General features: G+C 46.2%; 1 protein-coding gene across 1 annotated transcript in view; it reads right to left on the bottom strand.

The window, feature by feature from the left end:
- Window positions 1-3,656: 3,656 nt before the first annotated feature.
- LOC124556469 overlaps window positions 3,657-24,155 on the bottom strand; it is a 366,205-nt gene continuing 345,706 nt past the window's right edge. Inside the window, exon 4 of the mRNA XM_047130422.1 lies at window positions 3,657-5,169. Within this exon, the coding sequence (XP_046986378.1) occupies window positions 4,414-5,169 (756 nt within the window). The 3' untranslated portion in view covers window positions 3,657-4,413. The remainder of the gene's footprint in view (window positions 5,170-24,155) is intronic.

The raw sequence follows: 24,155 nt of genomic DNA, 5'->3' as shown, positions 1-24,155 counted from the left end.
TTGTAACCCTGTATTCACCTGACCAGAAGTCTTGTTCCTCCTGCCACCGAACTTCACTAATTCCCACTATATCTAACTTTAACCTATCCATTTCCCTTTTTAAATTTTCTAACCTACCTGCTCGATTAAGGGATCTGACATTCCACTCTCCGATCCGTACAACGCCAGTTTTCTTTCTCCTGATAACGACGTCCTCTTGAGTAGTCCCCGCCGGAGATCCGAATGGGGGACTATTTTACCTCCGGAATATTTTACCCAAGAGGACGCCATCATCATTTAACCATACAGTAAAGGTGCATGCCAACGGGAAAAATTACGGCTGTAGTTTCCCCTTGCTTTCAGCCGTCCGCAGTACCAGCACAGCAAGGCCGTTTTGGCTATTGTTACAAGGCCAGATCAGTCAATCATCCAGACTGTTGCCCCTGCAACTACTGAAAAGGCTGCTGCCCCTCTTCAGGAACCACACGTTTGTCTGGCCTCTCAACAGATACCCCTCTGTTGTGGTTGCACCTACGGTATGGCTAGCTGCATCGCTGAGGCACGCAAGCCTCCCCACCAACGGAAAGGTTCTGCATTAATAAATCTTCTCATGCAAATTGTAGCCATGGATGTAAGTCAGGCTAAAAAATGGTGTCGCAAGAATTACACCATCTTCCTTCAAGAATCGCCAAAGATGGACATTATGGAGTCTTGCAAGTTAGCCTAAGGTGACGGCAGTTCTCCAACTGCTAAACGACTAAAAAGTCGTAACCACCATACCCAAGAGGTGCCACATTTATTTATAGCACAAGGAAATCTAACATTAAACAGTGGCCCCTGTGTGGATCACCCCTGAGTTGGCTAACTAGACATAAAATTGATTTACACTACTGGCCAATAAAATTGCTACACCACGAAGATGACGTGCTAAAGACGCGAAATTTAACTGACAGGGAGAAGATGCAGTGGTATGAAAATGATTAGCTTTTCACAGCATTCACACAAGGTTGGCGCCGGTAGTCACTACTACAACGTGCTGACATGAGGAAAGTTTCCAACCGATTTCTCATACACAAACAGCAGTTGACCGGCGTTGGCTGGTGAAACGCTGTTGTGATGCCTCGTGTAAGGAGGAGAAATGCGTACCATCACGTTTCCGACTTTGATAAAGTTCAGATTGTAGCCTATCGCGATTGCGGTTTATCGTATCGCGACATTGCTGCTCACGTTGGTCGAGATCCAATGACTGTTAGCAGAATATGGAATCGGTGGGTTCAGGAGGGTAATACGGAACGCCGTGCTGGATCCCAACGGCCTCGTATCACTAGCAGTTGAGATGACAGGTATCCTATCCGCATGGCTGTAACGCATCGTGCAGCCACGTCTCGATCCCTGTGTCAACAGATGGAGACGTTTGCAAGACAACAACCATCTGCACGAGCAGTTCGACGACGTTTGCAGCAGCATGGACTATCAGCTCGGAGACCATGGCTGCGGTTACCCTTGACGCTGCATCACAGACAGGAGCGCCTACGATGGTGTACTCAACGACGAACCTGGGTGCACGAATGGCAAAACGTCATTTGTTCGTATGAATTTAGGTTGTTTTACAGCTTCATGATGGTCGCATCCGTGTTTGGCGACATCGCGGTGAACGCACACTGGAAGCGTGTATTCGTCATCGCCATACTGGCGTATCAACCAGCATGATGATATGGGGTGCCATTGGTTACACGTCTCGGTCACCTCTTGTTCGCATTGACGGCACTTTGAACAGTGGCCGTTAAATTTCAGATGCGTTGCGCCCCGTGGCTCTAACCTTCATTCGATCCCTGCGAAACCCTACATTTCAACAGGATAGTGCACGACCGCATGTTGCAGGTCTTGTACGGGCCTTTCTGGATACAGAAAATGTTCGACTGCTGCCCTGGCCAGTACATTCTCCAGTTCTCTCGCCAATTGAAAACGTCTGGTCAATGGTGGCCGAGCTACTGGATCGTCACAATACGCCAGTCACTACTCTAGATGAACTGTGGTATCGTGTTGAAGCTGCATGGGTAGCTGTACCTGTACACGCCATCCAAGCTATGTTCGTCTCAATGCCCAGGCGTATCTAGGCCGTTATTACGGCCAGAGGTGGTTGTTCTGGGTACTGATTTCTCAGGATCTATGCACCCAAATTGCGTGAAAATGTAATCACATGTCATTTCTAGTATAATATATTTGTTCAATGAATGCCCGTTTATCATATGCATTTCTTCTTGGTGTAACAGTTTTAATGGCCACTAGTGTGATTACTTCAAACCCACAACAAAATATATGACATCATAGGGCATGAGAATGGGTGTCGTTGAAAAATTAACAAGGACTTACAGTATCACAAAGAGATTTATTAACTAATATCAAGGTCAAGAGAGAACAAATATGAACAGAAACTTCAGCTGTGTAACATTTCATTAACACAAACTCAGGTTGATTTGCAGTAGACTTGGGGAATCTAACTGGAATTTACGAGTAAATGAGACCGGCTACTGTGAGTGGAAGGATGCCAATTTAGGCAAGCACATTCTGCTGTATCGCTCCACTGATCGGTCTCACGCGTCAAGATACAATTAAGCATGCAATGGACACTGGGAGCGACTACTGCGAGTACAAGACTGGTATGAAAAAAGATGGTCATGAAAACGATTGATAGGCTTTTGAATTTGGCGAAGCTGTACAACGTTACCCATACAGCCGGTGAAAGACGAGACGCTGCCGTCTGCGCGTGGGCGCTACTGAAGCGTCGTAGTGCAGGAGATGACCCCACATACGTGGCTGATTGTCTCACGTCCGCGAAAATATTAAGTTTCGTCCGTGTGTCCGGAATCTTTACAACTAACTGCTCTCTCCGTATAAACGGAAGAGCTCTAGCAACTGTACTCAACGACCATCGAGAAGCAAGTCTCTGCCTCTCCCTTTTGCTCAAAATCTTCCGAAAAACAGCCGTTCCCTTGATGTTCTCGAATAAACCTATCATAGCCCAGCAGTGTTTACCGAGCCAATCATGTTTTATAGCAAGGAGACCCGATCTTCCTCAACCAATCACTGCAGTGCAGTACACATTCTGTCCTCCGAAAAAGCAGCACACAATGCTTGGAGGTCCTGCAACCAAACCCCGGCGCATTTCACAAGATGGGGGAGTGAAAAGAAGCTCCATCTCCTCCATAAAACGATTTAGTAGGCGCCGTTTTGGTGGGGAGCAGCGGCATCTAAGAAACGCGACATCCGGAGAAATTCGTCGTCCCATCTCACAGGGTATGCTGTTCTTGTAATAAACACATTAGCCAGGCGCCAGCCCGACGCCACTTTACCTGGAATGCTGTCACTGTGCTTTAGTAAGAAACATTAATTCTAAGAAATTAGGAAATCCTCAAAATGGTTCAGATGGCTCTAAGTACTATGAGACTTAACATCTGAGGTCATCGGTCCCCTAGACTTAGAACTACTTAAACTTAACTAACCGAAGGACATCATATTCCCGAGGCAGGATTCCTTCGGGTCACTTCGTATGGGATTTTGTTTCAAATATCAGCCCATAATTAATAGATTTAGGGACTTTTATGTCATATGCTTGCTGATAATTTTCATACTTTGTAATGAACAGTTCCAGTTATTGAGAACATTTACAGATTACATAACATTAAACAAAATTTTATTAAGAAATTTAATTAAGTACATATAAATATAAAATATAATCACCATTTACAATTATTGCTCTGTATTTAAAAACAAACAAAATATCAGCAACAGAGTACAAGAAAAGACGACTTCGTAACATTCTGTAAAAAGGAATAAAAATGTCATATGCTTTTTTGACTTAAGTCTTTTTTAATGTGGCTCAACTTGACCAGAGTATCTAACAGTTTGTTCTAACAGAAGCCACTTAACAGCTATGTACAGTTGAAATACAATTAAATAATAATCAGAATAATAGGAAATAATATCTGAAGAGTTTCCGAAGGAAATATTTAAGTTAAAATTGGTTACATTTGTAAAGTCAATTATATATATATATATCTTATAAAGAAACCACACAATCTGTAACAGTAACAAAACAAATACATCCCTCAAGCCTATTTATCACTGCGTATTTGTATATAAATAATATTTTCTTATTGTTTGTGTTGGTTCAGTGCAGTTCTTTTAGGCACATCAAGATTGCAAACGTCCAATTATTATCAGTGATGATCTTCTGAAATAGTAGTGAATACGAAAATTATGCCGAGTTTCATGCACAGTGGTTGGCAACTCCCACACAGTATAATTTTGTTTCTAAAAATGAAATAAATAAAGCTTTAGTTACCTACGGGGTGACTATTTTGTGTGTGGTAGGTAAACTGTCCTCATAGGAATCATAGTATTACCTAAATGGTTGTGTGCTCCTGGACAGCGCTAATCCACTTGCGCAGCATTGTCACTGTCTTTCTCACTGGATGGGATGTAGCTCAGGTCCTCTCCGCCTGTGGCAGGTTTCAGCTGATCTGCGGAAACATCCAGAGTGGGGTCAATCTGGCCGTCACTTTTGTGCAGTTGTTGAGAAGAGTGGTGAGCACCTGCGCGATGTGGGTGGTGGTGATGCCTCGTGCCCTGGCCACCGTTGTGGTGATGCTCACCGTTTTCCTCCTTCGTGTATGCTTTTTTGTGCTGAACATTGAGGATGTCGTGTTTAAATGTGTCTGTAGACTTCGAGTTTTCCTTTAGCTTATAGTATTTACACAGGGTATTCAGTTTTTCTTCTGTATAGTACTCTGCCATTTCGGCTTCTTGGAGTAAGTTTTTGATTGTTTCTTTTTCGAAATTATCTGTGCGTACATATTTGTCGTCCGATTCAGTTATGCTGTCCTGCCTTTCACCTTCCTCCTCGTTTTCTTCGTTGTCCGTGTTTTTCTTGATGAGGACTAGGACCCTCTCGTTCTCCGTCGAGTCTTGGTTTTCGCTGTCAGGAGACCTTTCTTCATTGCTCTCTACCATCCAGCCGAGGCTCGTTCGGCCATCGGTGTTTCTGTTGGGCGTTTCACCCTCCGGAGGGGACGGGTACTGAAGCATGCCATCCAAGATATCGTTCCCTGTGCTGCAGGTACTGCAGCTGCAGTTTTGAATTATCTGAACCATCTTCTCCATTGTTTTCTCTTGACAGGTCAGTGTGAACTGAAAAAGAGAAATATGCATGAGTAATTTCAGTGAAAGGGCGAAACATAATTTGTGATTTATATCGGAGTCCTGGCAATTCGACAATTTGTGTAAAACTCTGAACATAGTTAAGGAATAAACATTTGCGACGAACAGCATATTTTTGGTTCAAACGCTATCGATGAGTTTATAACCAATATTAAATGCAACGAAAACGAAGACAGAAATGATATTCGTATATTAAAGAAAGATTACGTAGTTTTGGCAGAGTATATTACAAGTCTAACAAACATTCTCCTTGAGACGCGTGCTTTTGGTTCACCAATGTATTCCTTAGGTCTCATTAGCAGTGTGGAAGAAGTAAGGTATACGAAGAGGAGCAGCTGTATGAGACTAATTATACGGGTATTACTAATACACTCCTGGAAATTGAAATAAGAACACCGTGAATTCATTGTCCCAGGAAGGGGAAACTTTATTGACACATTCCTGGCGTCAGATACATCACATGATCACACTGACAGAACCACAGGCACATAGACACAGGCAACAGAGCATGCACAATGTCGGCACTAGTACAGTGTATATCCACCTTTCGCAGCAATGCAGGCTGCTATTCTCCCATGGAGACGATCGTAGAGATGCTGGATGTAGTCCTGTGGAACGGCTTGCCATGCCATTTCCACCTGGCGCCTCAGTTGGACCAGCGTTCGTGCTGGACGTGCAGACCGCGTGAGACGACGCTTCATCCAGTCCCAAACATGCTCAATGGGGGACAGATCCGGAGATCTTGCTGGCCAGGGTAGTTGACTTACACCTTCTAGAGCACGTTGGGTGGCACGGGATACACGCGGACGTGCATTGTCCTGTTGGAACAGCAAGTTCCCTTGCCGGTCTAGGAATGGTAGAACGATGGGTTCGATGACGGTTTGGATGTACCGTGCACTATTCAGTGTCCCCTCGACGATCACCAGTGGTGTACGGCCAGTGTAGGAGATCGCTCCCCACACCATGATGCCGGGTGTTGGCCCTGTGTGCCTCGGTCGTATGCAGTCCTGATTGTGGCGCTCACCTGCACGGCGCCAAACACGCACACGACCATCATTGGCACCAAGGCAGAAGCGACTCTCATCGCTGAAGACGACACGTCTCCATTCGTCCCTCCATTCACGCCTGTCGCGACACCACTGGAGGCGGGCTGCACGATGTTGGGGCGTGAGCGGAAGACGGCCTAACGGTGTGCGGGACCGTAGCCCAGCTTCATGGAGACGGTTGCGAATGGTCCTCGCCGATACCCCAGGAGCAACAGTGTCCCTAATTTGCTGGGAAGTGGCGGTGCGGTCCCCTACGGAACTGCGTAGGATCCTACGGTCTTGGCGTGCATCCGTGCGTCGCTGCGGTCCGGTCCCAGGTCGACGGGCACGTGCACCTTCCGCCGACCACTGGCGACAACATCGATGTACTGTGGAGACCTCACGCCCCACGTGTTGAGCAATTCGGCGGTACGTCCACCCGGCCTCCCGCATGCCCACTATACGCCCTCGCTCAAAGTCCGTCAACTGCACATACGGTTCACGTCCACGCTGTCGCGGCATGCTACCAGTGCTAAAGACTGCGATGGAGCTCCGTATGCCACGGCAAACTGGCTGACACTGACGGCGGCGGTGCACAAATGCTGCGCAGCTAGCGCCATTCGACGGCCAACACCGCGGTTCCTGGTGTGTCCGCTGTGCCGTGCGTGTGATCATTGCTTGTACAGCCCTCTCGCAGTGTCCGGAGCAAGTATGGTGGGTCTGACAGACCGGTGTCAATGTGTTCTTTTTTCCATTTCCAGGAGTGTATTTTGCTTATCACGCTCGATGGGCCGATTTTACCTGCGCCCGGAAATTATTGTCAGAGCGCAGCTACCGAGGGCTGCTCGAGGATCAAAACTTAACTAACGGAAAACGAAGTTCTGTACACTTCTTTTACACTCCACTTTTTGAATGCTATTTGGAGAATCGGTGTGGGTGCTGTTAGTAAAACCCTGTCTTGGAAATTTATTTGCAATCCCAAATTTTCCTTTCCTTTACCTTTTCACGACTTCTATGAAAATATTAATGAATACAATATACTGAGCATTATTTCGGATTATTTACAGCGTAAGTAACGTAAAATCTGAAAATAAAAGGAACAAAAAACAGTTTTCTTATAGGGACTCCATTCCACGACCCTCAGATTATCATCTGTACTTTTTCCGCAGAGCCAACCACAACCTGGTAACGCAAATGGTTCATTTCCCGCACGACCCACGTCAAAAATATTTTTTTTCTAAACGCTTGGCCATCTGGATCTCCCACTTCTCTCACTTTCTTTTTTGGCCAAGCCCTGCATATAGCATACATTTGGACGAAATCTGTGATGACGAGCAGGCGCGGTCCCGTCGTTAGAAATTATCCCCAACGTTACTAGCATCTATTGGAAGAGATTGTTATTCACGGTGACCTACACTGTCCAGTTACATTAAAATGACCACCTGTCAGAAGTCTGAATAACCAGCCTTTGCAGCAAGACGTGCAGGAAGACACCGCTCAGATAAACCAAGGGGCTACCAACTGTGTCTCCTCAACGAACGTTCAGCCAACGTTGCTGCGTACGGGTCTCCGCTGCAGGCACCTGATTCATGCACCGAGGTTGACTGCTGTTCATCTGCAACGAACGCAACTGAACGTGCACTGAGTGGCAACAGATGGCCTTTTCAGGTGATCCACGTTTTATGCTCGATTAGACAGATGGCTGTTTACGCGTACGGCGTGAAACATCTGAAAGCGAACAGCGTGCGACAATCGCCGGTAGGGTCCAGGTTGGAGAAGGGAGCATTGAGGTCTGGAGAATGTTTTCGTGCCATCCCCTAGGAGATCTTGTCATTTTGGATGGCACAATGGATTAACACAAGTATGCATCTATTCTTGGGGACCGTGTCCATCCCTACATGTAGTTTGTTTTTTTGCCGCGCAGGATTAGCCGGGCGGTCTAAAGCGCTGCAGTCATGGACTGTGCGGCTGGTCCCGGCAGGGGTTCGAGTCCTCCCTCGGGCATGGGTGTGTGTGTGTTTGTCCTTAGGATAATTTAGGTTAAGTAGTGTGTAAGCTTTGGGACTGATGACCTTAGCAGTTAAGTCCCATAAGATTTCACAGATATTTGAACATTTGTAGTTTGTTTTTCCTTGACACGATGGCATGTGCCAGCAGGACAATGCAACGTGTCACATAGCTCGAAGTACACTGCGTGATTGAAAAACACCACAATGGGTTTAGTGTTCTCCCCTGGCCACCAAACTCCCCGGATTTAACCCCAAACGAGAATCTATGGGACCATCTCGATCTGGTTGTTCATGCCATAAATCCTCAGAAATCTAGCGCAGCTGCCCACGCCACTGGAGTCGGCACGACTCCCCATCCCAGTCGGTACCTTTTTAGGAAAGTTTTTTGAAACAACTGAGGATTTAAATCGTTACACGAGGTCGTATACCTCAATTCTGATAAGTAGTGTTACTTAAAATATGTTTTTAATAACTGTTAATTAACTAAACATTGATAAAGACAGATCAATAATTCTTGCTTTAATATCACCGCCAGCAGACATCGAGTGGATGCAGATGAGCTGGTGTACATGGAGGGCGCACGCGAAGGGTGGCATGGCCAGGGCGTGTAGCGGTCAGTTGCGATAGGGCTGACCAACAGTTCGTACGTTGGTTCAAATGGTTCAAATGGCTCTGAGCACTATGGGACTTAACTGCTGAGGTCATCAGTCCCCTAGAACTTAGAACTACTTGAACCTAACTAACCTAAGGACATCACACGCAACTACTCCCGAGGCAAGATCCGAACCTGCGACTGTAGCGGTCGCGCGGTTCCAGACTGTAGCGCCTAGGACCGTTCGGCCACTCCGGCCAGCGTTCTTACGTTGATTCCAACTACCTCGGACCTGGCCTTTCGCCTGCTGTCGTGCTCTGTTTCGGCGTACTAGTGTAAGTCGTTCGCGCCGGTCACGTTTGTGTTGATCTCCGTGCTGATCTCTACCAGGCGTTCGGACTCCCTGCTGCCCCCACAGATTGACTCGCACGTCGTGTTTCGTTCCGTCTTCCGGCGTTCAGATTCTGGGCTTCGTTATCGAGTCACTGTCGGCTCATACAGTTTCACTAGAGAACCTGGCAAAGCTTGGCAATTGCTAAATACACTAAGCGATCAAAAGTATCCAGACACCTCCGAAATCATACAGTTTCAATATTAGGTGCATGGTGCTGCAACTTACTGCCGGATACTCCATATCAGCGACCTCTGTAGTCATTAGACAGCGTGAGAGAGCAGAATGGGGCGCTCCACGGAAATCACGGATTTCGAACGTGGTCAGGTGATCAGGTGTCACTTGTGTCGTACGTCTGCACGCGAGATTTCCACACTCCTCAACATCCCTAGGTCCCCTATTTCCGATGTGATAGCGAAGTGGAAACGTGAAGGGACACATACAGCACAAAAGCGTACAGGCCGACCTCGTCTGTTGACTGACAGAGACCGCCGACAGTTGAAGAGGGTCGTAATGTGTAATAGGCAGACATCTATCCAGACCACCACACAGGACTCGAACCTCCGGCGGGAGTGGTCGCGTAATCCGTAACACAGCGCCTCAAACCGCGCGGCCAATCCGCGCGGCGCACGTGTTCATAATACACGGACTGTGGCTGAGAGGTTACACGACAATAACATCCGTGTAATCGACTGGCCTGCACAGAGTTCTGACCTGAACCCTACAGAACACCTTTGGGATGTTTTGGAATGCCGACTTCGTGCCAGGCCTCACCGACCGACATCGATACCTCTCCTCAGTGCAGCACTCCGTGAAGAATGGGCTGCCGTTCCCCAGGAAACCTTCCAGCACCTGACTGAATGTATGCCTGCGAGAGTGGAAGCTGTCATCAAGGCTAAGGGTTGGCCAACACCATATTGAATTCCAACAATACCGAAGGAGGACGCCACGAACTTGTAAGTCATTTTCAGCCAGGTGTCTGGATACTTTTGATCACATAGTGTATGTAAGGGAATTGGAGATATGTCCTAAATTCCTACTCCCCCCCCCTCCCTCTGACATCTCCTCCTCTTCCCTCTCTTGTGCACTTCCTCCTCCTCTCTCCTCTTCTCCTCTTTCTTTGACCTTGAACTTGCTTATTGTTACTGTCAATGAAACCTTGATTGAGAATTGAAGCTGGCCGGAGTGGCCGTGCGGTTCTAGGCCCTTCAGTTTGGAACCGCGTGACCGCTATGGTCGCAAGTTCGAATCCTGCCTCGGGCAAGGATGTGTGTGATGTCCTTAGGTTAGTTAGGTTTAAGTAGTTCTAAGTTCTAGGGGACTGATGACCTCAGATGTTAAGTCCCATAGTGCTCAGAGCAATTTGAACCATTTTGAGAATTGAAGACGCTTAAAACAAATGGGAAAATCGGTTTGGATCATTGGTATACAGGGCATGAGAGACGTCTCTTGCTTCTGGATCTGAGGATAGTATCTTCAATGACAGTATTTTGCATAGTTTTATTCTGCAAAGGCCTAGGATTTCAAGGTTTCAAGTGATTCAGTATCCATAGTAGTATTCTAATCGGAAGCCAATAAAACTATCGTGTTTTCCACTAAAACCGACTGTGAGAATGAAAACGTAACAGTACATTTTCGCAGCACAGCGTAACACATTTTCTTTCTCGCATACTTGTTTAAAAAGCATATAGCCTATGTCCGTTTGAATGTTTATTAGAGTACCATGTAAAAATCTAAAGTAAGAAGGTCAAGAACTTCTCGACAGTTTTGCTGACAACTTGTCCATATTACATATTATACACGAGGGCTATTCGGAAAGGAAGGTCCTATCGATCGCGAAATGGAAACCACTGTGAAATTCAAAAATGTTTTATTTGAAACAGTTAGCAAGACCTTCCACCTACTTCCCTACATAGTTGCCGTTCAGACATTTCTCGTGGCGTTGTACTAACTTTCCAATGCTCTCGTCACAGAAGGCAGCCGCCTGTGCTTTCCGGCTGGCCTACAGCTCGTTGTCTGTGCCAATATGTTGTCTTCATAGCCAGCGGTTCATGTGAGCAGAAACGAAACTCAGTGGGAGCCAATTACGGGCTATATTGTTGGTAATCAAACACATCCCATCGAAAACGTTGCAGGAGCATCTTCATTGCCCCTGCAGAGTGCGGGTGGCAATTGTCATGAAGAAGGAAATGCATGGCAGTCGTGTTAGGTGGGTTGAATAGCTTCAAGCGAAATCTCTCACCAAACCCTCACACTTGGCAGGAGAAACTTGTTTCTATGCATCTTTACGTGCAAACTGTGCGCTCAAAACTGAAAAGAGCGACGTCACGCGATCGGCCGGCATACTAGAGACACTGTCCAACACATCTGTGCGAAGTTTCATTGGATTTTTACTGTCGTTTCCATTTCGCGATCGATCGGACTTTGCTTTCCGAATGATCCTCGAAAATATGTGCATACGAGGGCTATTCGGAAAGAAAGTTCCGATCGGCCACGAAATGGAAACCACGGTGAAAATGGTATGAAGCTTTACACATGTGTGTTGGACAGTGTTTCTGTCGGTCGCGTACGTCGACAGCGACGGTTCGCAGTGTTGTCACGCCTTGTGCGAATATAAAACTCGCAATACCTTGACTAGACAAATCCGGTTTCAGTTTCATAATCCTCAGTTCAAGAGAAATCGTTTGATATGCAACAAAATCTCTTAGAATTTTATTTTTCTAGTGATTTTTGTGTTTGTATGCCCATCCAGTCCCTATCAATATATGTTTTATAAACATGATTTGCATGCGAACAGAACCGGTAATTTTTGAGGGACTCCGTCATTTGGCCATCAGCTTAACTTAAAATTATATGAAACTTAATATCATTTATAAGGCTGGTCGTAATTCTGAAGCACGGCTTCTTTATTTTTATTTGTTATTTATAAAGTTAATAGTGACACAAATATAATATGATACTGCACTGCTGGACAACCAACAACCAGAAGATAGGTGTATCCACAGGAGTTGGAGATTGTACTTTGTTAGCGTAGGCTGGTATTAACGTCATTTGAAATAAACATAATGCTGTGTCCCTCCTACAAGAGAGCAACCTGAAGCCAGCCACACACCAGTGTCCCACAGGTGGCCATGCTACAGACATCGTCAGCCATAACAGGCAAAAGCGCCTGTTGCCAAACACCGATCTGCACTCGCCTCGTGTGTTGACAAACGTTCAAGACAACAACAGGCCGACTTGGCCACGGCGTCTGCGGCAGCGCCGTCAAGAAAGGCGCCAGCTCCACTCCCAGCAGAGCACGCTTCCACAACCACAGTACTATTTTCCTACACGACGCCACATACTCGGTAGCTGGGCGCGCCGTATCCATGTGCAGTGACAGTATTTAGGCCGGCATGCAACCACGGAATGGGGGTTGAACCCCTCTACCATCCTCCACACCTACAACAAATCCTTAATCTGTCCCATCCTACGTTATGCCAGTCCCGCCTGGATATCCGCCCCCCCCCCTCCCAAATTCTATAAGTCCCTCCCGCACTCTGACTTGCCTTGTGTATACGCTTCCCGTTCCCCACTCGGATCCTCTACGATCTGATTCCTTTCCCCCATCTGCTCCTATTCCTTGAACATATCCTCTACACCTCCCGCCACCTTGATCCCCCTCATCCCCTGGTTGCTCCTCTCCTCTCCAGCCCCCACCTTCACCACTGTGTCCCCCCTACCCTCCACCTCTACACCCTTCATCTCCTTTCCCAAGGTGTCTTCCGTCGACTCCCCCTCCTGGATGATGCCCTCTCTCCCTCCATTTATCCCTTCTATCAAGTGTGATCCTCATCTGCCCCTCCCTTCCTCTGTCCTTTTTACAGGCTCCCTCTCCCCCCTTCCATCCTGTTTTTTCCCCACCTACCCTCTCTCTGCCTCCCTTTTGCTCTCCCCTCCACTGCCTTTCCCACTCCCTCTAGCGCCTGCCCACCCCCTTTTTTTCTATGTCCCATCCCTCCATTGGCTCCCCCCTTTTTTTCTTTTCCTCTCCTACCCCCTTTTCCCCTTCATCGTTCCGCCCCCCCCCCCCCCATATGCCTCCGTGTCACCTCTACAGTGCTGGTTTAAGTGAGTGTTCAGTGTTGTGCGTCCCCCGTCAGTGTTGCAAACAGCCACCATACCGTCGCTAGTTGTGTTTTTATCTCATGCGAACAGAAACCAGACTGTTGCCGTGTTTTTTTAATTGTGCATGTCTCCTTCCTGTGTGTCTTCATCCGCATCGTTAATGCCGTGATTTTGTATTTTTCGTTCCGCCAATTTCCACCATTTTATTGTTTTTAACGAAGTCACCGTTTTATCGCCTTTTTATCTATTGTTTGTTGTCTCACCATTATTTGTTTAACTTTTCTCTCAGCTGTAGAGCAACGTATTAAGCTGCTGTCAGCCCGCCCCTCCCCAGGTGGGAGGAATCGGAAATCAATAAAGGAAAAAAAAAAAACACGGAATGGCAGTTCGGTCTCAGCTATCGAATCAGTTTTTCCTTCGAGTTCTCTGGCCCGGCGCCGATCACAGTAGAGGACTATCAATCACATCTCTCACTAAGGATCCATCGTCGAACAGGCGCCGTGCTGTGTTTAACTTCTAATTTCTACCGAGCTTACGGCAGTGACTACTTCTTAAGACTTGGCCTTACACCAAGTAAGTGGACGTTGTCTTTCTTTGCCGAGGTCAAGACAAATTGTGTTATTAACTCTAGAACATTCCATGTGAATCTGGACTTGAGCATTTTTGTTACTCACTTTGGCCTTCAGCCACTTAAACACCGTTTGCCTTCCTTGAGGGGCTCATAGTACCAAACGAACTTTCATATGTATGTAACTTAATACTTCACGAAGGAGACTTGCGTTTATGAATATGTAATAAACTTGTTCCGCATTGTTTACCTGGTCTGTGTTCGCATTGTGCCTCAACAGGCGCGCACCCTATCACCTGGGTACATGTGAGTACGAAGCAACTGTACCTTAGCAAAATACCGTTCCCATATTATAGGACAGGGGATCTACCCGCCTTATGGCTAAATACACGCTTCAGTCACATTAATGCGATTACCGCCTCTGTTCGACGTCAACGTGCAGTAACCATCACAGACAGCAGGTTGCAGCACTAGCAGTGGATGATATACACTGATACGCCAAAACATTGCGACCACTGCCCACTCTGCCTCCTGGTGGCGTAGCATGCAGGTGACGCAGTAAGGAAAGTATGTGACCCGAAGAGAGACGGATGGGGGATTACCCTTGCGAAGATATGAGCTGCAAATGGAGAAATCCACTGAGATAAGCGACTTTGCGGAAGGGAGATAATTATTACGCAGAGCCTGTGAACGAGTGTCTCGAAAACGGCGAAGCTGGTCGGATGTTCATGCTGCTGGCGTGAGCATCTACGGAAAGTGGTAGGAGGGCAGTGAAACTACCACTAGGCACTAAGTGGTTGGACGTCCACGACTCTTTACAAAACGTGGGGTTTGGAGGCTTCTCCGCTCTGTAAAGAAGGATGGATGGCAATATGTGGCGCCTCTGGCGAAAGAGCACAATGCCGGTGGTAGCACACCATTCGACGCACATTGTTGAACAAGGGGCTTCGCAGCACACGACCCCTGTGTGTTTACATGTTGGCCCAGCGACATCATCAACTACTGTTGTAGTGGGCTCGGGATGATCGAGATTGAACCGTGTATCACTGGAAACGTGTCGGCTCATCGGATGAATCACGTTTTTGCTACACCAGGTCGATGGTCGTCTCCACAAACGCCGTCATACATGCGAACTGCTACTCGAAACGTGCCACGGGCGCACACCGGTGGGAGCACTATTATGCTTACACATTCTCCTGCGCCTGTGTGGGACCTTTCGTAGTATTCGAAGACACGAGGTCAGCTGCGGATCATCTGCATCTCTTCATGCTTGATGTCTACCCTGACGACGATGCCATCTGTTAGCAGCATAAGCGTCCGTTTATTGAAACTAGCATCGTGTGTCTTAGCCACCAGATTCGCTTAATGTCAATCCGATAGTTCCCATCTGTGTCGCTATCGAGCGCCATCACCGAGTACACAAATCAGCGCCCAGTTATTTATGAGAAATTAGATGACTTGTACATAGACACCAGGTGCCAAATAGCTCCACGAATAAACCAACGAACTGGTACTCAGAATCGGTGATAGATTGCGTTACAAAGATGGCCCAAGAAGCTACACTACTGGACATTAAAATTGCTACATCACGAAGATGACGTGCTACAGACGCGAAATTTAACCGACAGGAAGAAGAGGCTGTGGTATGCAAATGATTAGCTTTTCAGAGCATTCACACAAGGTTGGCGCCGGTGGTCACACCTACAACGTGCTGACATGAGGAAAGTTTCCAACCGATTTCTCATACACAAACAGCAGTTAATCGGTGTTGCCTGGTGAAACGTTTTTGTGATGCCTCGTGTAAGGAGGAAAAATGCGTACCATCACGTTTCCGACTTTGATAAAGGTCGGATTGTAGCCTATCGCGATTGCGGTTTATCGTATCGCGACATTGGTGCTCGCGTTGGTCGAGATCCAATGATTGTTAGCAGAATATGGAATCGGTGGGTTCAGGAGGGTAATACAAAACGCCGTGCTGGATCCCAACGGCCTCGTATCACTAGCAGTCGATATGACAGGCATCTTATCCGCATGGCTGTAACGGATCGTGCAGCCACGTCTCGATCCTTGAGTCAATAGATGGGGACGTTTGCAAGACAACGACCATCTGCACGAACAGTTCGACGACGTTTGCAGGAGCATGGACTATCAGCTCGAATACCGTGGCTGCGGTTACCCTTGACGCTGCATCACAGACAGGAGCGCCTGCGATGATGTACCCAACGACGAACCTGGGTGCACGAATGGCAAAACGTCATTTTTTCGGATGAATCCAGGTTCTGTTTACAGCATCATGATGGTCGCATCCGTGTTTGGCGACATCGCGGTGAACGCACATTGAAACCGTGTATTCGTCATCGGCATCCTGGCGTACCACCGGGCGTGATGGTATGGGGTGCCATTGGTTACACGTCTCGGTCACCTCTTGTTTGCATTGACGGCACTTTGAGCAGTGGACGTTACATTTCAGATGTGTTACGACCCGTGGCTCTGCCCTTCATTCGATCCCTGTGAAACCCTACATTTCAGCAGGATAATGTACGACCGCATGTTGCAGGTCCTGTACGGGCCTTTCTGGGTACAGAAAATGTTCGACTGCTGCCCTGGACAGCACATTCTCCAGATCTATCACCAACTGAACTCGTCTGGTCAATGGTGGCCGAGCAACTGGCTCGTCACAATACGCCAGTCACTATGCTTGATGAACTGTGGTATCTTGTGTAAACTGCATGGGCAGCTGTACCTGTACACGCCATCCAAGCTCTGTTTGACTCAATGCCTAGGCGTATCAAGGCCGTTATTACGGCCAGAGGTGGTTGTTCTGGGTACTGATTTCTTAGGATCTATGCACTGAAATTGCGTGGAAATGTAATCAGATGTCAGTTCTAGTATAATATATTTGTCCAATGAATACCCGTTTATCATCTGCATTTCTTCTTGGTGTATCAATTTGAATGGCCAGTAGTGTAGTAAGCAGGTGGTCCTAATGTTTTGACACGACATTGTATAAAGCATGTCGGGATGACGCGGATAAAAGCGCAGTGGTTACCATTAGAGACGGATCGTTCGCGAACTAACGGTTCCAAAGGAACGGTTCACCAAGATGAACGGAACGAGCGATGAACGAATTCTAAGGAACGATCTTGAATAGTTCACATCGGTCGTGGCTTTGTACCATTAGTTCCTGGGAACAGGGAGGGGTCGGTCTTCTCCCCGGTCTCTTTCCAGCATGTGTCGGTCTCGGTCTCGCTCGGTCGGACTCGTCCTTCGCGTGGCCGATCGTCGCAGTTCCATTGCCGACTGCTCATAGCTAGTTCAGTATCGAGTTGCTGTTCGTTTCGTTCGCTTCGCACATCCATTCGAGATCTGTTTCAAACCATTTTTGAACTCTGAACTTTTGGTTCTGTTTGTATTTTATTCAGCGTTCACGGCCGGTAATTAAAATGTATTTTATAATTACGTAAATTACATAAAAATTACGTGGTATGTAATACACACATCTTTTCAGGTAACAAAACATTGTATCAGCTTACTTCACTATTTCGATAAACAGCAGAAGAAATACTTGTAAAAAGGCAAGATTTTTTGTTATTATACATGCAAAAGATGTCGGCACGGGACACACGAGTGGCCATTTTCCGCCTTTTTTTGATCCAAGGTAAAACAGCATATTCATTGTTATGGAAGGCAGAACGACTTACAACCGAATGAAGCCCGCGCTTCCTAATCGAGTGTATTGTATCACGTTTTGTAAAGAGAATATGATAACTCCCACAATATTATTTCAGTGGTACAGGGTGGCGCACGAAAAATCGGCCCCGAGTACTAGACTGCTCATTGCCGCTTACCAGTCGTCATCTATTGTTTCGAAGTTGTCGGCATTAGCTTATTTGTTATTTCTTCACTGCCTAATTATTACATGTTTACCTATTCTGCTCGTAGCGGTCAACAAATCGTGCGTAATTGGCGAGAAGTTTGTACTCGGTGCCGGTTTTTCGTGCGCCATCTGATATTATTTCACTGCGATCAGCCACCTATCGCTACAGTTGGCTAAACGAGATGTTTTGCAGAATCACGAAAATTACAAGTGTGTGAGAATTCTGTTATGAATAAAAGCTCTGTACTCCAGGAGGGAGGCAAGTTCCCCTCTTGGCGCCTTCCATCTTCAGTTACCTATGCTTCTAATTTTCAATTTTTCATAAGAACCATATACCCAGTACAATGAACAGTGAACGAGTAAAAATGAACGCTTCCCATAAAAGAGCGATCACCAGTGAACTAATTCCCAAGGATGAACGACTTTGCCCATCTCTAGTTGCCATAATGCGGGACCGGTGCAATTTATCTGACGTCCAAAAGGCATGATCATTGGCTTACGGGCCAAGGATGGAAGCACTACCGAAGTGGCTAAGTATGTGAACTGGTCGCATGCTGTCGCGGTTAAAGTACGTCATGCACCGCAAAACAGCGCTATCCAAAAGCGGTGCAGAGACAATTGTGGTGCACCGCAAGCCATGGATGACAGGGTTGAAAGACTGCTACGGAGATGTGTACGTGCGAGTAGACGTGTAACTGTTCAGCAACTGACTGTCCAGATGAACCAAGAGGCTACCAGCAGTGTTCCTCAATGACTGTTCAGTGAACGCTGATGCGTATTCGCCTCTGCAACAAGCGCCTGATTCGTACACCCGTGCTGTCTGCTGCCCATCGACAGGGAAGGCTAGAAACTGCACGTCAGTATCGTAACTGGACGTCCACTGAATGCGACAGGTGGTCTTTTCAGATGAATCACACTCTAGGCTCCATCGTACAGATGGCCGTTAGCGTGTTCGACATCAAATGCTTGACACCAAACAACTTGCAACAATCGTCGGAATGGTCCCAGCCAAAGGCGTTCCTCTAGAGATCTTGTCGTTCTGGAAGGCGCAATGGATCAATACAAGTATGCATTTATCCGTGGAGACCATGTCAAGCCCTACATTCACTTTGTTTTTCCTTAGTACAATGACATCTACTAGCAGAAGGATGCAGCGTGTCACACAGCTCACAGTGTATGTGCGTGGTTCGAGGAGCACCAGTATGCGTTTACCGTACTCCTCTGGCCACCAGACTCCCCGGATTTACACTATTGGCCATTAAAATTGCTACACCAAGAAGAAGTGCAGATGATAAACGGGTATTCGTTGGACAAATATATTATACTAGAACTGACATGTGATTACATTTTCACGCAATTTGGGTGCATAGATCCTGAGAAATCAGTACCCAGAACAACCACCTCTGGCCGTAATAACGGCCTAGATACGCCTGGGCATTGAGACAAACATAGCTTGGATGGCGTGTACAGGTACAGCTGCCCACGCAACTTCAACTCGACACCACAGTAGTGACTGGCGTATTGTAACGAGCCAGTTGCCACCATTGACCAGACGCTTTTAATTGGTGAGAGATCTGGAGAATGTGCTGGCCAGGGCAGCAGTCAAACATGTTCTGTATCCAGAAAGGCAAGTACAGGACCTGCAACACGCGGTCGTGCATTATCCTGCTGAAATGTAGGGTTTCGCAAGGATTGAATGAAGGGTAGAGCCACGGGTCGTAACGCATCTAAAATGTAACGTCCACTGTTCAAAGTGCCGTCAATGCGAACAAGAGGTGACCGAGACGTGTAACCAATGGCACCCCATACCATCACGCCGGGTGATACACTAATACACGCTTCCAATGTGCGTTCACGCGATGTCGCCAAACACGGATGCGACCATCATGATGCTGTAAACAGAACCTGGATTCATCCGAAAAAATGACGTTTTGCCACGTGCACCCAGGTTCGTCGTTGAGTGCACCATCGCAGGCCTCCTGTCTGTGATGCAGCGTCAAGGGTAACCGCAGCCACGGTATTCGAGCTGATAGTCCATGCTGCTGTAAACGTCGTCGAACTGTTCGTGCAGATGGTTGTTGTCTTGCAAACGTCCCCATCTGTTGACTCAGGGATCAGGACGTGGCTGCACGTGGCAGCCACTTGGATAAGATACCTGTCATCTCGACTGCTAGTGATACGAGGCCGTTGGGATCCAGCACAGCATTCCGTACTACCCTCCTGAACCCACCGATTCCATATTCTGCTAACGATCATTGGATCTCGAGCAACGCGAGCAGCAATGTCGCGATACGATAAACCGCAATCGCGATAGGCTACAGTCCGACCTTTATCAAAGTCGGAAACGTGATGGTACGCATTTCTCCTCCTTACATGAGGCATCACAATAACTTTTCACCAGGCAACGCCGGTCAGCTGCTGTTTATGTATGAGAAATCGGTTGGAAACTTTCCTCATGTCAGCACGTTGTAGGTGTCGCCACCGGCGCCAACCTTGTGTGAATACTTTGAAAAGCTAATCATTTGCACATCACAGCATCTTCTTCCTGTCGGTTAAATTTCGCGTCTGTAGCACGTCATCTTCGTGGTGTAGCAATTTTAATGGCCAGTAGTGTAAATCTGTGGGACCACATAGATCGGACTGTTCGCGCCATGGATCCTCAACCGAGAAACAGAGCAGCTGACACAGCATTGGAGTCGCCATGGCTCCACATCCCTATCGATTCCCTGCCTAGACGTCTCGTAGCGGTACGCGCTGCAAAAGTTGGTTATCCAGGCTTTTGTCCAAGTGGTCACATTCATGTGACCGAACAGTGTAATAGGACGGGATTTACTTGTAGACTGTCAATGAATAATTAAGTATACTTATGACATGTTGAGGATAAGGAAGGTAAACTGTCCTTATTTTTTGGAACACAATCGCACAGATAACCGATGTTGCAAGAACGTGGAATGACGTGCACGGTTTTCGCCAGGTAAAAAGCACAGATGATGGTAGGCGGTACAGACACTAAAGGTGAAGCTGAAGGAATTATATACAGTGCTTCGCAAAACCATCCATACGATAGAGGATCCTAACTATTTTGATATAGGTAACCAATGGTGCGAAATGAGTATTTCACGTGATACGAGATCCTTAATGAGCAGTGTATTACTCTGCCAGGTGAACTGGTTACCTGGCCATAGCAGAAAATAACTGGTCACGTGACTAGCTACAGTTACGTTCCAGTTCACAGCAGCGCACGTTGTTACCTCGTAGTGATCACGAAAAATGATCGTGGTAAATATCTGCGCGGGAAGTCGCGACAACTTGCTGTTAATGTCATTCATTTTACTGACAATGAGAATGAGGAGGTGTAGATAGTGCCGACAAAGACGTCGACGGAAGGTGCAAGCAGATGTTGACAAGCAAAAATTAAGGAAGTGTTATGTAAATTATGGAAGGAGAGGTACGATGCCGGTGGAGCAGGATTCGGGTAAGCAGAATAGATAAAGCGCGCAGAGTAAGTGTGTAATCGATGATAAGATAAATGTGGAATCAGACAGAAATTTCTGCGATATTATGAACAATACAAGGAAATACCATCTTCGCAAAAACGACACAACTTTTGCCACATAAAACTGAGCTTCCGGGGTGGCTAAGAAACTCTGAGAAAAACTGTCCCATCTGTAGCATCTGATATTAAAAGGTGCCAGTGGTTGTTTGCGGACGAGAGAACATACTTGTAAACAGAGCACTTCAGATTAGTTTTTCAAGAAATAATGAAGCATAGAATTAAACTAGCCACTGGCTTATTTATACGAACCGTGGATTCACATACCCACTACACTGTGAATAAATGTCGCAAAGCTACAGCGTGCGAAGAGCATTGTCAAACAACAGTGCCAGGCATCGTTTCATTGCTGTGAAAGAAGAGATTCGTTTTGTGTCCACTCCTCCTCAGTGATTATTACAGGTCTCTCTCGTAGAAACTGATAGAAATAAATTAAAGTTACGTGGACACAAGGAAATCCGAACTTCACATGCATTAAGGAGCATCAAACATCTTCTCTTTATTCTATTGACAACATTTTCATGAAAGTTGTTGCTGTCATACTGCCACCATACAATCTACTCTCATTACTGCAAAACAGATCCGGAAACTGGCGAATAATAATATCCATAGTCGCAATATGTAGAGGATCTTCCTTTTTAAAGCGAAAAAATTACGGCTTCTGCATTTTCTGCTTACAAATAAGTGTCGTGTGTGACATTATGTACAAGCGTTTTGACGTAACGGTAGTTCGGCGACTTGAGCGTAAATTTCAAACAGCGTTTCAATTGACCTCACAAGCCTGAGTGAACTTCCTCACAGACCCTTCCACCAGAGAAAGATTTTAGGTAGTCAGCGAGATTCGAACCGGAGATCTCGGTGTTACTAGCGAAAAACGCTAACCGCTTTTTCCTTGTTTTTTAGATTAGCTTTTGTTGTAGCATTAGAAGACTTTGAAAGGACGTGTATCACGCCAAAGCGTCAGATGACTACTGGAGGAGAGATATTTTAATGCAGAAAGAATATGAAAGTATAATAAAATCAATCGGCATAGATTCGAACAAAGAACTGACATTATCATATGCAACTGAGACAGCAGACTCAGCTGTGGACGGTAGCGATAACACAGGGTATCTAGTCTCACGGTATTGTCAGCGAACCGTCGAGAGCAATACTGCATGCCATATTTTCTGAGCTTGTTAATAATAGGCACTTCACTCAGTAGCGTGTACAGATGTGTAACATATGACATGGCTCCATCTGTAAGTGCATTGGAGTGTACAGTTTTACTACTTCTCCCCCCTGCCCATAAGGCATATATACGACGTTGCTGCACCATGCCCAGGTAAACATTTCTCTTTGCTGCGTAATATGTGAAGCATGTGTTTGTAAACCGCTCACCTTTGATAAGAAGAAACTTCCTGCCAGAACGACGTTGATGACACTACCTTTAAAAACAATAAACTATGCAGAAGACTTTGTAGCTAGGGCGGCCACCGCCTGGATAAATCATTTTGAAGATGAAACCGCTTCAGCTGTAGGTGCTTTATTCATAAACACAACCGGTTTCGCAACATTTTAATACTGAATAACTTGGGCTTTTACCAGTATATTTCTCAGTCCTGTTTGGTTAATTGAGGTACAGGTACTGCTTAATTTTATATAAGCCCATAGATGATAATATACAGTCGGTTTTTGATGAGTTTCAAATGGTTCAAATGGCTCTGAGCACTATGGGACTCAACTTCTGAGGTCATTAGTCCCCTAGAACTTAGAACTAGTTAAACCGAACTAACCTAAGGACATCACACACATCCATGCCCGAGGCAGGATTCGAACCTGCGACCGTAGCGGTCTCGCGGTTCCAGACTGCAGCGCCTAGAACCGCACGGCCACTTCGGCCGGCTTTTGATGAGTTTTTCGGTATATTGGGACCCGTTTGCTCACCTGATACTGGCACATATGGTGAGTGGAATTTGGTAGTATTTTACCTATCTGACAGTTTGTTATTAGGTACTTCTTATTTTAGGTTCTGACCTTTCTAGGTAACACTAGAGTGTATAACGGGAGCGTACTGTGTTTTTTATGCTATTTTATAATTGGCGTCCGCTACTTAGCAAACTTCTGACTATGAGCGCTGGGTCATCTCCTTCTCTTTGCTGATCAGAACATGACTCGATTTTGTATGTTAAACCAGTATTTATTTTATTTTTAGTTACGTTTTCTTGCCTAAAGTGAGTTTTTGTCTATTACTTTGTATAGATTGCACCTGACGATGCAGCTAAAATGCAGCGAAATCGGTCGTGCTCGTAAATAAAGCACTTACAGTTGAAGAGTCTTATCTTCAAAATAATATACGATGGTCTGTCATACTTATAAATAAAACACTTACAGTTGAAGAGTTTTGTCTTCAAAATAATATACAATGGCTGATCGTGCATATAAATAAAGCAACTACAGTTGAAGAGTTTTATCTTCAAAATAATACACAATGGTCTGTGATGTGTTTTCAGTGGAGTTTACCACTGTCACAGTTGATGACTGGTTATAGGTATGCTTCATGCATGGTCTCGAAAGATGTAGTGCTCGAGAAGCCAAACGAATGTACAGACAAAATTTCGCAACAAGCTTCATTCTAAATGGAATAAAGTTATCGGCAAGGATAGAAACTTACGTGACGCAGATAGCTGAACATGCTCCTCAACAAAGGATAAATTTATTCTTACAGTAGAATTTGAGATGGTGGATCGCGTGAGAAAAGATTCATCAACTTATCCATGAAATAAACTCTTGGGAGAATGTTCCAGTAGAAAATGAAAAGGGACCGGCTGGAAGGATGCCAGTTGCCTGTCACA

This window comes from Schistocerca americana, chromosome X (assembly GCF_021461395.2).
Source record: "Schistocerca americana isolate TAMUIC-IGC-003095 chromosome X, iqSchAmer2.1, whole genome shotgun sequence".
NCBI lineage: Eukaryota > Metazoa > Arthropoda > Insecta > Orthoptera > Acrididae > Schistocerca > Schistocerca americana.
Note: the sequence above shows the minus strand (reverse complement) of the source record. Positions and strands in the feature narration are given on the sequence as shown.